The sequence below is a fragment of the Hoplias malabaricus genome, chromosome 2 (genome assembly GCF_029633855.1).
Source record: "Hoplias malabaricus isolate fHopMal1 chromosome 2, fHopMal1.hap1, whole genome shotgun sequence".
Taxonomy (NCBI): Eukaryota; Metazoa; Chordata; class Actinopteri; order Characiformes; family Erythrinidae; genus Hoplias; species Hoplias malabaricus.
Genome location: NC_089801.1, coordinates 5,459,094 through 5,474,712, shown reverse-complemented (window position 1 = coordinate 5,474,712; position 15,619 = coordinate 5,459,094). Strand labels below are relative to the sequence as shown.

Sequence of the window (15,619 nt, the reverse complement as noted above, 5' to 3'; positions counted from 1 at the left end):
TACATCAGTCATAAACTACACTGTACACGCACAGCTCCTCTCTCCCTCTACAGTGAACTACATCAGTCACAAACTACACTGTACACACACAGCTCCTCTCTCCCTCTACAGTGAACTACATCAGTCACAAACTACACTGTACACGCACAGCTCCTCACTCTCTCTACAGTGAACTACATCAGTCATAAACTACACTGTACACACACAGCTCCTCTCTCTCTCTACAGTGAACTACATCAGTCATAAATTACACTGTACACGCACAGCTCCTCTCTCCCTCTACAGTGAACTACATCAGTCATAAACTACACTGTACACACACAGCTCCTCGCTCCCTCTACAGTGAACTACATCAGTCACAAACTACACTGTACACGCACAGCTCCTCTCTCCCTCTACAGTGAACTACATCAGTCACAAACTACACTGTACACACACAGCTCCTCCCTCCCTCTACAGTGAACTATGTCAGTCATAAACTACACTGTACACACAGCTCCTCCCTCCCTCTACAGTGAACTACATCAGTCACAAACTACACTGTACACACACAGCTCCTCGCTCCCTCTACAGTGAACTACATCAGTCACAAACTACACTGTACATACACACAGTTCCTCACTCCCTCTACAGTGAACTACATCAGTCATAAACTACACTGTACACACACAGCTCCTCACTCCCTCTACAGTGAACTACATCAGTCACAAACTACACTATACACACAGCTCCTCTCTCCGTCTACAGTGAACTACATCAGTCACAAACTACACTATACACACAGCTCCTCTCTCCGTCTACAGTGAACTACATCAGTCACAAACTACACTGTACACACACAGCTCCTCGCTCCTTCTACAGTGAACTACATCAATCATAAACTACAATGTACACACAGCTCCTCACTCCCTCTACAGTCAACTACATCAGTCACAAACTACACTGTACACACACAGCTCCTCTCTCCCTCTACAGTGAACTACATCAATCATAAACTACAATGTACACACAGCTCCTCACTCCCTCTACAGTGAACTACATCAGTCACAAACTACACTGTACACACACAGCTCCTCGCTCCCTCTACAGTGAACTACATCGGTCATAAACTACAATGTACACACAGCTCCTCACTCCCTCTACAGTGAACTACATCAGTCATAAACTACACTGTACAAACACAGCTCCTCGCTCCCTCTACAGTGTACTACATCAATCATAAACTACACTGTACACACACAGCTCCTCGCTCTCTCTACAGTGAACTACATCAGTCATAAACTACACTGTACACACACAGCTCCTCGCTCCCTCTACAGTGAACTACATCAGTCACAAACTACACTGTACACACACAGCTCCTCACTCCCTCTACAGTGAACTACATCAGTCACAAACTACACTGTACACACACAGCTCCTCGCTCCCTCTACAGTGAACTACATCAGTCACAAACTACACTGTACACACACAGATATCAATAATAGTAAGCATAAACGATTCTGTATTAGAAATATCTAATGCAGTGTTAATATCTAGATTCAGTTATTTCATGACTTGCGTAGTGCACTACAGAGGGAGTATGAAAATTAAACCATTTTAGTATTTGTCTAGACAGGGAAATTGAAAGTATTTGGAATATCTGGATACATGTGGACAGGGTCTAAAATGTGCACGGAAGAGGCCCACCAGGAAAAGGGGATAGAAGCGGTCGGTTACATTAGGTAATGTAAGTATAACAGTTCAAATATACAGGTTATACCTTTAAAAAATACCAGTATAGAGCAGCAGTGATGGGGTAAGTGTTGGGGGTAGTTTCAGATTAGGATTGGGGTAAATTTAGGGTAAGGTTTAAAATAAGTGTAAGATTAGGGCCAGGGTAAGGTTTAAAATGAAGGTAGTCGTAAGGTTAAATCTCAAGAAAATGAATGGAAGTCTATGTAACCTCCAAAATTCACAAAAAAAAAAAAATTGTTTGTGCGCGTGTGACTCATTCAAGGGGCTCTCTAAGCTTATCAAGTTATGCCTTTGACAGGTTGTGCAAGCTAACTTCTCTGTCTGTCTCTCATTCTAAAGAAAGACCTACTTAAAAAGTGCCCTGCTTCCTCTCTCTGTCAAATCAGCGCTAAGCTAATGCATTGTGGTCACGTCTGGTTGATTTAATGTTGTAAAGAACCCACATTAGGTTTAAGCAAGAGTTGTTTTAACCAGGCTCCTTTTTACTGGAAAACAAAGCAAGTCCAAAATTAGCCTGCTTTCAGTCTCCTGCTTCTGTTTATAATAGTGTCTAAGCTAATAATAACAGTGCTGGAGCTAATCAGCTTCCATTAGCATTATTGCTGTTGTCCTCCTAACAAAAAAAACATATTCCAAAATATCACAGAGACAAATGTTATTTTGGAACCACAACACATATAAACATTCGGTTTAATAGCCTGAGGGGATGATTAACGGGTGCTTTGTCTATGGAAACGGCAATGCAATTTGCTTGGTTTGCATTTTCACAAGCACTTACACTCAGAGTGCAGTAGGGCTGATAATATTATAGAAAAAAATTCAAACACATCGTTACAGTGCAAATGCATTTTTAGGGGAAGTGTCTTTTAATTTCTATTTTAACACAATTGATTCATCACATGAAATATGTTCATTCAAAATACATTTAAATTAAATATAAAAAGCATTCAAATTTCAGTTTAATTGAAATGTCAGTAGTAGTTGCAAATCTAAATAGAATGTTTCATTCATTCATTCATTCATTCAATCATTTATTCAATCATTGCCTGTAACCCTTATCCAGTTCAGAGCGGCAGTGGGTCCGGAGTCTACCTGGAATCACTGGGCGCAATGTGGGAACACACCCTGGAGGGGGCGCCAGTCCCTAACAGGGCAACACACACTCACACATTCACTCACACACTCACACCTACGGACACTTTTGAGTCTCCAAACCACCGTGTATTTTTGGAGAGTGGGAGGAAACCGGAGGAAACCCACGCAGACACAGAGAGAACACATCAACTCCTCACAGACAGTCACCCGGAGGAAACCTGCACAGACACAGAGAGAACACATCAACTCCTCACAGACAGTCACCCGGAGGAAACCCACACAGACACAGGGAGAACACACCACACTCCTCACAGACAGTCACCCGGAGGAAACCCACACAGACACAGAGAGAACACATCAACTCCTCACAGACAGTCACCCGGAGGAAACCCACACAGACACAGGGAGAACACACCACACTCCTCACAGACAGTCACCCGGAGGAAACCCACACAGACACAGAGAGAACACATCAACTCCTCACAGACAGTCACCCGGAGGAAACCCACACAGACACAGGGAGAACACACCACACTCCTCACAGACAGTCACCCGGAGGAAACCCACGCAGACACAGAGAGAACACACCACACTCCTCACAGACAGTCACCCGGAGGAAACCCAGGCAGACACAGAGAGAACACACCACACTTATATAAAGCTTATATTAAATAGAATTATTGAATTTAAATTTTGATCTGAAACTTTAATTGAAGCCATTTTGCCTGTTACATTTTTATTATAATTTGTGAAGTCTACAGTGTTGTGTTTGTTGCTGCTGGCTGCTGTCTGTCTGATTCAACAACTCTGACCGATAGACTATCTCAGGCTTTACAGTGTGTCTCTCAGCAGCAGTTTTTACAGAGTGTTTTGATGTAGGGCTGCGTTTTATAAAGAGGCTTTTTGAGGTGATGCCACTTCTGTAGGTGAGTGTCAGGCAGGCATTGGGTAATCAGAAGGTAAGCTGAAAATTAATTTTGCAATGAGCAGATTACCACTGACCACAAACTGGGCCAAATACTCGACTGTCATAACTTACTCCATTGTTTGTGCTGAATTCTTCCCAGAGCTCATGACACCACCTCAGGTTCTCTGCCTTTTGTGGCTAAACAATGACCTGCTTGGACACATCGCCTGTTGTAAGAACAACAATAAAGCGGAGACATTGTTGAAGCAATGCTAAGCTGATTAAACAATGCATGCGTTCCACAATTGACAAAGTTCTGGGCAAAAGTCAGAGACCACATTTGTTTTGCTTCTAGTCAGACCGGTCTTCAGGGGCGAGTTATTTAATTTCCACTCTTATCCTCCATTCATGCCGTGCTTAGTATTATATCTACATCAAATAAATCCAACTCAGAATTAACGTGAAGTCTGTAGAGATGGTGTAACTCATTAATCTTTTGTTGTTTTTCCAGGTCTTCATCATGGCCTCTCACTTTACCATCAGACCTCCCTCAAATGTCACCGTCCCGTCCAGCCCCTTCCAGTCCTCCACCAACACCACAGAGACCATTCTGACTAACAGCGCCGGGGCCATAAGCGGAGCTCTGATCCTGAGCATGGTGTTCATCCTCGGCATTCCCGGAAATCTCTTTGTGATCTGGAGCATCATGGCCCGTGCCAGACACCGCTCGGTCACTATGCTCCTTATCCTCAACCTGGCCTGCGCTGACGGCTTTCTGATGGTCCTCACGCCTTTCTTCATCGTCTACCTGCTGAAGCAAAGCTGGGACTTTGGCCTGGCCACGTGCAAGGTAATATTCTACCTCTGCTGCGCCAACATGTACGCCTCCATCTTCCTCATCACGCTCATGAGTCTGCACCGGCTGGTGGCGATCGTGTGGCCCCGACACCTCAGGAGCCTGAGCACTCGCAGGACCATTCGCCGGGCAATGCTGCTGATCTGGTTCCTGGCCCTGGCGCTGGCTGTTCCTGTTCTGGTTTTTAGGAATGTAAATACACGAGAGGTGAATACCAATCAAACTGGAGGCGGAGGTCTGGTGTGCCAGTGCACACACCCTGAGCCGTATTATGTGAGTTGGAAAGGTCTTTATTTATTTGATTGATGTAGTCAAAGGGGAACACAGTCCAAGGGGTCAGAGTTACTTCAACCAGCGTGGTCAGATTAGAAGGAGTTTGTGGGCGGAGTCATTCGTCTTTAAACGGATGGTGGAGGAGGAGCAGGGTGTGATTATTCTTGTTAGTCTCAGCTCCTGTTATTAATATTGTGGCTGTTACTGATCAGAGATTCTCCAAAGATGAAGCTGAGGAAGGAGAGAAGAGTCAGGGAAGAATCAGATCTGACCATAGGCTTCATGATTTGGAGGATCCCTGAAGTCCTGACCCTTGGGAAACACCATGTTTGGTCTAGTACTGTTGTGGATTTTTACAGATGCTTTCAGTTCTGACCCAGTACGCCTGTCTGTTATGTGCTCTTCAGGTTGTAATGCAGTACGCCATGGAGACACTGCTGAGCTTCTTGTTGCCGTACGGTATAATCCTGGGCAGCTACATCTGCATCCTCCGAAAAATCCAGAAAACAAAGTTCAAGAGGCGCATCCGCAGCGAGAAGTTGATTCTTGCCATTGTCATCACCTTCGGCCTCTTCTGGCTGCCGTACCACATCATCAACATTGTGCAGGTGTGTGTGTGTGTGTGTGTGTGGAGACTGAATGGGATAACACAACATCTCAGGCCTAATCCACATGTACATGGGTATTTTCCTTCCTCAAACCCATACGTATTAGTGGTGGGGTCTGTGTGGAGGGAGTGCTGGACGTAGCATGGATGTAAGGACCAGTCCCATTTCAAACCTTGGTCTACCCGTTAGCCCTACCCCTCTGTTTCCCCTAGGGGGTGGGGGGTGTCTCAGGTCTTGTTGGGATAGAGGGGTGGGGTGGAGTTTGAGGGCACCATGGCCTTTCAAATGGAGATTTTTCCAAGTCATGCTCCAAACGGAGGGTTATGGCGCCTTGTGAATCAGCGGTGAGACGCTGTGCAGTGCCCAAAGACACCCACAGGTGTCAGTGTTTCCTCCTTTAAACTCTATGACCCCAGTGTATTCTCTGAGTTTACTGTAGTTTCAGTGGATTATGGCCTTTACTTCAGAACGAGCAGAAAACAGCACGAGGAGCAGCTGAGGACTCAGGAGTTAGCTGTAAATTTACAGTTCCACCTTAAATAGTGAAGCAGTTACATTCTGGTGCATGAGTCTACTGCAGCATTTAAGGTGGAACTGTGAGTGTGAACAGAACTCTGCAGAATGAGAATCTGAGCTGAGCTCCATGTCACAGAAGAGTGAGGAAAGGGGGGTAATCTCTGATTGTGGAACTCTTCTGAAGGAGAATGAGGCTCTAAATGTAACTAAAGTGCAGCAGCTCCTCTGATATCACTGCAGACTGGTGCAGAGCTGCTACAGAGAAAAATTAAAAGTGCTAACCATGATTAAATATTTTCTATATCTGCAGATAGCAGAGACACTGTCCAAGGAAGAGACTGCTTTTAAAAAAAGGTAAGTGACACACCATCAATTACGTTAAAGCCACCTCCTTGTTTCTACACTCACTGTCCACTCTCTCAGCTCCACTGACCACACAGGAGCATCTGGAGTTCTACACTTACGGACTGTAGTCCAGCTGTTGCTCTGCATACTTTGTTAGCCCATTCTCTTTGATGCTCAGGACCCCCACAGAGCACGTGTTATGTGGTGGTGGATCATCCTCAGCGCTGCAGTGACACTGACGTGGTGGTGGTGTGTTAGTGTGTGTTCTGCTGGTGTAGAGTGGATCAGACACAGCAGTGCTGCTGGAGTTCTTAAACCCCTCAGTGTCTGGACTGAGAACAGTCCACCGACCAAAAACATCCAGCCGACAGCGTCCTGTGTCACTGATGAAGGACTAGAGGACGAGCGACACACACTGTGCAGCGACAGATGAGCTACTGTCTCTGACTCTACATCTACAAGGTGGACCAACGAGGGAGGAGTGTCTCACAGAGTGGACAGAGAGTGGACACAGGGTTTAAAACAGCTATAGTTTTTAGTTTTCTCAGCTTCTCTCCACATCCTTTCGGACCCATAGCATTGTGATGTTTTCTCACAGTGGAAAGAATGATGGACACAAACAGCTGTGGAGCTTTGTTCTCACAGCACAACTTCCCTTGAAAACCAAGAGAGATTGAGTTACACAGACACAAGTCCAGAGAGGACCAAGCTGCTCTCATCGTGATGTAAAATCATTGGAATTGTGACTAACTCACGCCTTCAAGTCAGAGCAGCTTCCCTCTTCGTCCAGGACTGTGTTGAAATGATCTCTGGTGAAGAAAAGCAGTGACTTAAAGACACTGAAAGATTCATACTCCATTTGATTCACATTCAGGAGATCCATGTGGAGGAGAAGAAGTTAAAAGACACTCTCCAGTCATTTTTAAATGTATAAAAATGTTTGTTTAATATTAAATACATATTTATACAAAAAAAAATCTGTTTAATAGTTTTAACAGCTCCAGATATCTCTCTTCGGGGCTTTAAAGGGGCAGGGCATAAATGTATCTCTAAATCTGATTGGCTCTGTGGTAGACCTGATATAATGTACTGCAGATTTAACTCCGCCCACTAAATATCCTACATTCATTCATTCATTATCTGTAACCCTTATCCAATTCAGGGTCACGGTGGGTCCAGAGCCTACCTGGAATCATTGGGTGCAAGGCGGGAATACACCCTGGAGGGGGCGCCAGTCCTTCACAGGGCAACACACACAAACACACATTCACTCACACATTTACACATTCAAATATCCTACAGAAAAACACAAAAAATAGCAAAAGACTGCATAGTTCTCCCTGCGCTGTCCAACCTTGTGTCCACTGTGAGAAAAGCAGATCAACACAGGGTCTGAAAGAATGTGGCACTGGAGAGAGGATGCGAATCTTGAACTGAGCAAAGGAAATAGACACAAAAGAAGAATCAAACAAAGAAACCGCTAATTGTTCTAACTGTCCTCTTCTTTCTTCTCCAGACTAAGACATATGTGGACGTCTATGCGAGCGCTGACCTCCACCGTGGCCTTCATCAGCTCCTGTGTTAACCCCATCCTCTACACTCTGGTGGGAAAGGCGTATATCCGGCAGGCGGGGGTGGCCTTCATGGCGCGACTCTTTGAGGCTGCGGGTATAGACCCGACGTCCCGAAAGACAGGGCGGTGCAGCCAGAACAGTCGGGAGAAAGAGGAGACACAGCAGCTCCCCAATAAGGAGACGGACTCCACCAGCGTCAACACCAGCTCCAACGTCAAAGTCACACCCGACACAAACGGGAAGTCGTTCATTTAGGAACTGGATTAATGCACTTTCAGGAGAACGGCGGGGGGCTCTGCGCCTCGTGTCTGAAGCTGAACTGTCTTTGGGTTGGACAAGCTTTTAAAAAAGGAGGGCATCCCACCGGAGATGTTTTAGTGCTCAGTTTTCAGCGTAAAGACTTTATGATGCCACACAGGAACCACGGGTTCCCTAAAGAACCTTTAGGGATGGATTTTGGCATCATGTGTTTAACATCGTCGGGGCCAGTTTAGAATAAGACTGCCCTTAAAAAGAGTTTATAAACAGATGTGTTTATTAATTGGAAATAATTATTGAAATGGATTAGAAACACAACCGTGACCTGGGGTTTATTCCACAAAGCTGGATTTCTCGGTTTCTCCAGGATGGAGATTCCTGCTGGACAGGCTAGCTGAAAAATCATGCTTTGCTGAATACCCCCTTAATTTTTTACCAGAGAGTGAAGATGTCAGATAACTTAATAAAAATGTGAAGTAAAAACAATATCCTCAGACTTCAGAATGTGAATGTAGTCATTAATGTCTAAAAAGGCATTCTGTTGGTGGTTAAATGGTTAAACCTGTTAATAAATGTGTGCTGAAATGACAGGCGTAATGTGGACTGACAGAGAAGATAAAGTAGGGCAAGTACGTATCTGAGATCTGAGGTTTAACAGAAGGATGTGGGCACAATATTGGTCCAAAACCAGGTCACGGTAGCCATTTCTAACTGATTATTAATGACTTTCAATGTATTTGTAACCATTTATAGGCCTTTATAATAGTAGTATTATTCTAAACTGGTACCTGCATGTCTCACTCTGGTTTATACTTCTGCGCAGATCCATGTAAATATTTCTGTGTTGCGACACAAGACTGAATCACAGGTGAAGTGAAGCATGCAGAGACTCGCAGCCACAATGACGTAGCTCCCATTTTGTACTTTCAGCTTTGCGTACTGCCCCAAAGGGCACATCATGTTAGAGGGGACATACCAACCCACACACTGTGAAACAAGACCTTTCTGTGCGCTGCATGAGTCTGAAAATGTGGGGTAAAACGAGCTCTGCTTCTGAGACTTTAGAATGGCCCCGCCCCCTCGTCTGAGTCTGTCCAATCACAGCGCTGGACCCGTGTTTATGTGAGAGCGCAAAGACGAGGTTAAACTCAGCAAAACAGACACAACGAGCGCGGAGAAATAAGAGCACTGAGTAAAAACGGAGAAGAAAGAGAACAGAGTGAAAACGGCTAAAAACCTGAGCTTCTGCTCCTCGCTCCTCACTGCTGTGCGCTCGGGGTCGGGGTGAACAGCGAGCGGCTCGTTATCATTTAAAGGAACAGGTGCTGAAAGCGGGCGTTCTGAACAGGGCTGTTTACACAGGGGGAGAACACTGCTGTGGGGCTCGTTGGGTTTGAACCAAAGCAGGTCACAGACGTTTCATTAAGAAACAGAACTGTGTTCCACTGTGGAGAAGAGGGGGGAATACGTCCAGTTTAAAGCACTGTGGCAGAGACGTTAATGTGGATCTTCGCATAAGTAAACCTTAACCTAGCATCAGTTGCTGTAAAATGCTGCCTGCTGAGGGAACTATATTTAGCCGAGGAAGTGTAGATCCTTCGCTGCCTTAAATTTCCAGTCTGCATCATTTATCAGAAAATAAAATATCTTCTGAACCAGCTAAGCTTCTGTATCAGAAAATGCCAGTCTTCAAAGATCTTTCACTCTGTTATCTCCCAGGCCGTATTTAGTCTTGGGCAGACTTTCCTGGATATGACCCCAGAATGCCCACAACACTTCAGAGGTCTATTAAAGCAACAATATGTAATATTCTAACATAAAATTACAGCTATAAAATGACAGGGAATCTCCACTGAGCTGTAACACAGAGAATAGAGCCTCTGTTGTTGCTTCTCCAGGCTCAGCACTGCAGAAACTGCACTATGTAACTTTTGGAGGAGGGTAGGAAACTACCCCACATCCCTCCCACTCCCGCTTGTTTTCAGGACGCCTGTAAAATGGATTTACAGTCTTCCAACTGTAGGGGAGCATAGAAATAAAATACAAATATTTTACCTAGTGTTTCTTTAATTAAAGCGGGTAGTTCAGTGACAAACTTATGGATTTCATCTAGGGCACAGCCACCTGCTGGATGCATTGGGCAGGAATATAAACTGGATATGTTCCCGAGGACAGACTTTTCCTCCTCATCAGAGAAATGTCCCCCACATTTCACACTGGTCTTTGGATGGACTCATGTTGTTGGTGTGAAATGAGCACAGGATTTGTCCAGATTTATGCTCGAGTACCGACTGGAGATTTATTATTATTATTATTAATATTATTATGTGCTCTTTTCTGATATGTCTCCACATATTCATCTGAGCCTATGCAGCGCAAAGTCTCTGATAAGTGGAGAGTCCTGAATCCCTGCTTTAATCCAGATGTGCTTTGCCTGGTTGTGGAAATTCTGTTTGCTTTGTGATGTCCTCACAGTTGTGTAAAGACTGTATGTGGAAAACCAAGACCAACAGTCACCTGGAAATGACTAGAACCCTTTGATGTCTTTTGTTTTGCTCATTCCAGGACTTGGATGAACACTAACTGATGCTTGAACCTCTGGCCTGTTTTATTTATACCACAGTACACTCAATTTACATGTACATGTTTGTATCTCGGAAATGTCACAATTTCTGCCTAAATAAATGAATGTTTGCTATTCTAAAGAAACAAAAGTCTGAGTTTCCCTCTTCAGTGGTGAAAGGAACCAGACGTCTGAAGGGTTTCCTCTCTACTCTGTTTCACGGTGGTTGTAAAAAGCTATTAGAAACTTCAGAAGATTTCAAGACGTTAAAACGTGTCAAAGCTGCCCTCTAGTGGACGCTCCATGTTTGTCTCTTCTTGCAGTACACAGAGTTGGCCTCAAGATGGCACAAACTGTTAATTTGTCCTTCTCGAAGTCCTCTCTTGCTCATGTGGAGTCACTAGACCACTCTCAAACCAGGGGCTTCATTTATAAAACTGTGTGGAGGGAAAGTGAATAAATAATCTGAATTATTGTCAGGTAAATACAGCCTTGCTCATGCACTTGAACACTGTTTCCTCATCATACGTCATCATCTGTTATAAGTGCTTCATGTTCCACCTCCTCACAGCCCACGCTCACCTATAAATAATCATGTTAAAAAACCTTATAAATATTCAGTGTGTCGTTATGAATGATTTTCACGACCAAGGGGACGGTTTGTCTTTGGTTTGTGCATTTATTTGCAATTCTCCGTTTTGCCACACGATGTCGCCAATACTCGCTGTCACTTAATGGCTGAACACATTCAGTAAATTTATTCACTTATTATATTAGGTGTGTCACAATACATAGTAAACATCGAGAACATTGAGATTGTGTTTTAAAAAATATTCTGAGCAATTTCTCCACCCGCGTAATGAGTTGCAGCCATCTACAAAGAAGGACATAGTTCTGAGGCGGGCTGTAGATTCATGCGACATCTAGTGGCACTGTGTGTAATAGGAATGCTATGTTACTATGACGACGATCCACCGAGTTACTGGGGAAACGCCGTGCTATTGTTTTGTTTAGCCTGTTCGACGATTAGCTGGATGTGGAATGACTAGCGGAGAGAGCAAGACTGAGCTGGAACTTGTGCTGCCAACTAGTGATGTGTCGGTCGCGAACGAACCGGTTCAAAGAGCCGGCTCTTGTAAGTGAACGATGAGAGCCGGTTCCCGTCTAAGACCGAGCCATTTTTTTCTAAGGCTTGTCATTCAACCAATCAGAGAACAACAAGCAAGCTCCAACCCTCCAAGCTGAGACACTTGGTTTTCCTGAATGCAATCTGCCTTCCAAAAAATAGTAGAAGAAAATGTTAAATCAGTTTTGCACTTTGCAGAGTACAGTGGAACCTCTACTTACGAACTTGATCCGTTCCGTGACCCTGTTCGTAAGTGGAACAGTTCGTTTCTCGAGTCAATTTTCCCCATGTAAAATAATTGAAAAGCAATTAATGCGTTCCAGCCCCACCCCCGAAAGTCACCTTTTTGCACTGATATATGTTTACAACACTCTCAAATTAGTAAAAAAAAAATACATGTAGCGTTACTAAAAATAAGAGAAATACAGTGGTAACAGTAATAAACGACTGGCTGGAGGAGTAACACAGGCACTGGCTGTATGATGGGAGGTGTGTGTGTGTGGGGGGTGGGGGTAACGGAGAGTAGGCGGTGAATGTGGGGAGACGAAGCGTAGATACGGCTTAACTTAGCAGTCTGCTATTTACACTAATGCTAAATTGCTAAAACTACAATTTGCTAATCTTAAAATCTCGAGGGTCAAGAAAACGAGAAGAAATGGGTCAATGACTCAAGTCTGGGCGCGCTGGGAGACTTGTCTACTGGGGTCAGTGGCCATTTCCAGACGGAGGCTCAGGTTCGTTTCTAGAGTCATGGTTCGTTGGTGGAAGCAAAAAATATTCAAATGCCTGGTTCGTATCTTGGAAAGTTCGTTAATATAGGCGTTCGTTAGTAGAGGTTCCACTGTATTGAATTGTGATGATTATTTAATTTAATAAGCTATTTTGTAATACCTACCTTTTGGGTCCCATTGGCTATATTTCAGAGTTTACAAGTGATTTTTTATTAAGGTGTTTAAATAAAAATCCAATTATTTAAACAATTGAATGTGTGAGTGCAATCAGTGTGTTATTACAAGACAGCCATTAAAACAATTGGCCATTGCAACACTATTTATTATTTTTAATATTGAACTATAATATTGTGTCCATATAGTCATTTAAAATGTAGGTAATATTGTTCTGTACCAGTGGAAATAAGTGGTAAAACAAAGAGCCATTTAGGAGCCGAAAGAGCCGAGCCAAAAGAGCCGGCTCCCCAAAAAGAGCCGAATTTCCCATCACTACTGCCAACCGTCTCTCTCTCTCTCTCTCTCTCTCTCTCTCTCTCTCTCACTCAGCCGGAGGGCAGATACTCAACGGCGCCTATACAGACAACGCGCTTCTCATTGGTCGTTACATTTTTTTCAGCCAATCAGCAGGCAATGGAGTCAGGGTCCCACCTACAGAGGGTTGTTTTGCTAACGGCAGCAGGTCAGTGCTGAAAACCAGGAAATTTTAAGCTCTGCTTTTAGATAGAACTTATGTTACCACCATGTCCCCATTTGTTTCTAAATATATTTTTATTTTATTATTTAATTTTAATATTTCTGGTACCAGTCTTCCTTTCCAAATATACTGTTGTGTTTGTATTGGCCGTGGTGACCTCTACATCAAAAAATAAAAGGGAAATTGAAATCATGTTCTTTCTCTGTGTCGTATCGAAAATGTATCGTATTGTGCAGTAAAAACAGCAAAATGTATTGTACATTGAACAAGACCTGCTGTATGTCACACGTGTTCATATGTGTCCAATAGAATTGAATACTGTCGCTGTCCAGTGAAAACCATGTGTTTCCAAAATAGTAACTTTACAGCAGAAGGAAGGAAAAAAAAAACACATTTCATTGGAACTCACTGTTAAAATCTTTTATTCAGTGTAAGTTTAGAGCTGTGTTTAAATGATGTTCTAAACTAAACATCCACAAAAACTGAGATATATGGTTTTCTTTGGACAGTGGTAATACGAGGAAAATCTGTGTATTCTGATAGACGTCAAATATCTGGAATATAGTGTTGCCTTTTACAAGTTCACACACTCACCCAGTCACTCTCTCTCTCTCTCACACACACACACACCTGTGGACAGTTTCACACACTCACCCAGTCACTCACACACACACACACATACACACCTGTGGACAGTTTCATGCAATCACTCCATCTACCAATGTGTGTGTGTGTTTGGGTTTGGACTGCGGGAGGAAAGTGGAGCACCCAGAGGAAACCCACGCCGACACAGGGAGAACACACCACACTCCTCACAGACAGTCACCCGGAGGAAACCCACACAGACACAGGGAGAACACACCACACTCCTCACAGACAGTCACTCGGAGGAAACCCACGCAGACACAGGGAGAACACACCACACTCCTCACAGACAGTCACCCGGAGGAAACCCACACAGACACAGGGAGAACACACCACACTCCTCACAGACAGTCACTCGGAGGAAACCCACGCAGACACAGAGAGAACACACCACACTCCTCACAGACAGTCACCCGGAGGAAACCCACACAGACACAGGGAGAACACACCACACTCCTCACAGACAGTCACCCGGAGGAAACCCACACAGACACAGGGAGAACACACCACACTCCTCACAGACAGTCACCCGGAGGAAACCCACGCAGACACAGGGAGAACACACCACACTCCTCACAGACAGTCACCCGGAGGAAACCCACGCAGACACAGAGAGAACACACCACACTCCTCACAGACAGTGACCTGAGGAGAGGAATCCACCCCGGACCCGGAGACCCACAGATGTGAGTGTGTGAGTGACTGGGTGAGTGTTGCTCTGTGAAGGGTGTGTTCCTTCCTTGCTCCCAATGAGTCCGGATAGGACCTTGACCCCCGTGACTTGGACCCTTGCTGTTCTAGACCTGTGACTGTATGCTGGGTTCAGATGTGTGTGTGTGTGTGTGTGTGTGTGTGTGTGTGTGTGTGTGTGAGGTGTGTTTTATGAAACCAGAACCTTGAACAGAAACAGTTTAATGGTATGTTTTTGATTTGTTTATTTGCTGCAAAGTGAAAAGCCCACACTGCGCCTTGCGCTTCGAGGCTCGAGAGAGGAGTGGTGGGTGATATCAGCAGCGATGGAGAGAAAAGGGGAAAAGAGGGCACTTCCTGTGGTCAGGACTGAGGAGCAGAGCGGGGCAGGACATGCGGGAGTGGAGTGAGAGAAGCTGCACTCATTGTGGGATGGATGAGGCAGATAAGAGTTCATAGAGAGAGGTAGAGATGAAGGGAGATAGAGACAGAGAGAGAGAGAGAGAAAGGTGATTGGGGAGGGAAGTAGGTCAACAGAGAGAGAGGGAGAGGGAGGGAGGAAGAGATATAACAACAAAGAGACAGAGTGAGGGAGTTACAGAGAGAGAGAGAGTGAGAGAGAGACCTGTTGAGTTAGAGCTTCTCAAACAGCTGAACTCTGCCAGCCCTTGGCTCGTGTGGTCACCCTCTCTCTTCTGAAAGCACTGAGTGGTCAGAGTCGTCACTGGAGGAACAGAGGAATGATGTAAAGAGGAAAGAAATTCAGTGAGATTCAGTCACAGCCTCTGATCGTCCACAGTCCAGCTTCACTCCACGGGCAGCGGCTCTCAGGTCAGTCCTCCTTTTGACTCGTGCATCGCTGCTTGTGTTTCCAATTTGCATCATGTATATATTATTTATTTATTGCGTAAAATTAAATCTGATCTCAGCGTTGTGTCAGCGTTTCAGAAAAAACACATCGGCTTCTACATGAACTTCCATTTACAGTTAAGAACATTTTT

The 15,619-nt window shown here is 44.5% G+C and overlaps 2 protein-coding genes across 8 annotated transcripts in view; both read left to right on the top strand.

Moving 5' to 3' along the window:
- ltb4r2a (leukotriene B4 receptor 2a) overlaps nucleotides 1-10,982 on the top strand; it is a 37,504-nt gene extending 26,522 nt beyond the window's left edge. For 4 of the 6 annotated variants that reach the window (XM_066662235.1, XM_066662238.1, XM_066662240.1 and 1 more), the window contains 4 exons: nucleotides 4,251-4,868; nucleotides 5,276-5,476; nucleotides 6,303-6,346; nucleotides 7,854-10,982. In XM_066662235.1, the coding sequence (XP_066518332.1) occupies nucleotides 4,260-4,868; nucleotides 5,276-5,476; nucleotides 6,303-6,346; nucleotides 7,854-8,166 (1,167 nt within the window). In that variant the 5' untranslated portion in view covers nucleotides 4,251-4,259 and the 3' untranslated portion in view covers nucleotides 8,167-10,982. Of the gene's footprint in view, nucleotides 1-1,636; nucleotides 1,730-4,250; nucleotides 4,869-5,275; nucleotides 5,477-6,302; nucleotides 6,347-7,853 lie in introns of those variants that run through there. The other 2 variants (XM_066662239.1, XM_066662236.1) reach the window with 2 other exon arrangements.
- Nucleotides 10,983-13,223: 2,241 nt separating this feature from the next.
- The window catches only part of ltb4r (leukotriene B4 receptor), a 12,192-nt gene continuing 9,796 nt past the window's right edge, over nucleotides 13,224-15,619 (top strand). Inside the window, exon 1 of one of the 2 annotated variants that reach the window (XM_066659876.1) lies at nucleotides 13,224-13,268. The gene's annotated coding sequence lies outside the window, so the exon portion shown is untranslated. Of the gene's footprint in view, nucleotides 13,269-15,231; nucleotides 15,450-15,619 lie in introns of those variants that run through there. The other variant, XM_066659875.1, reaches the window with a different exon arrangement.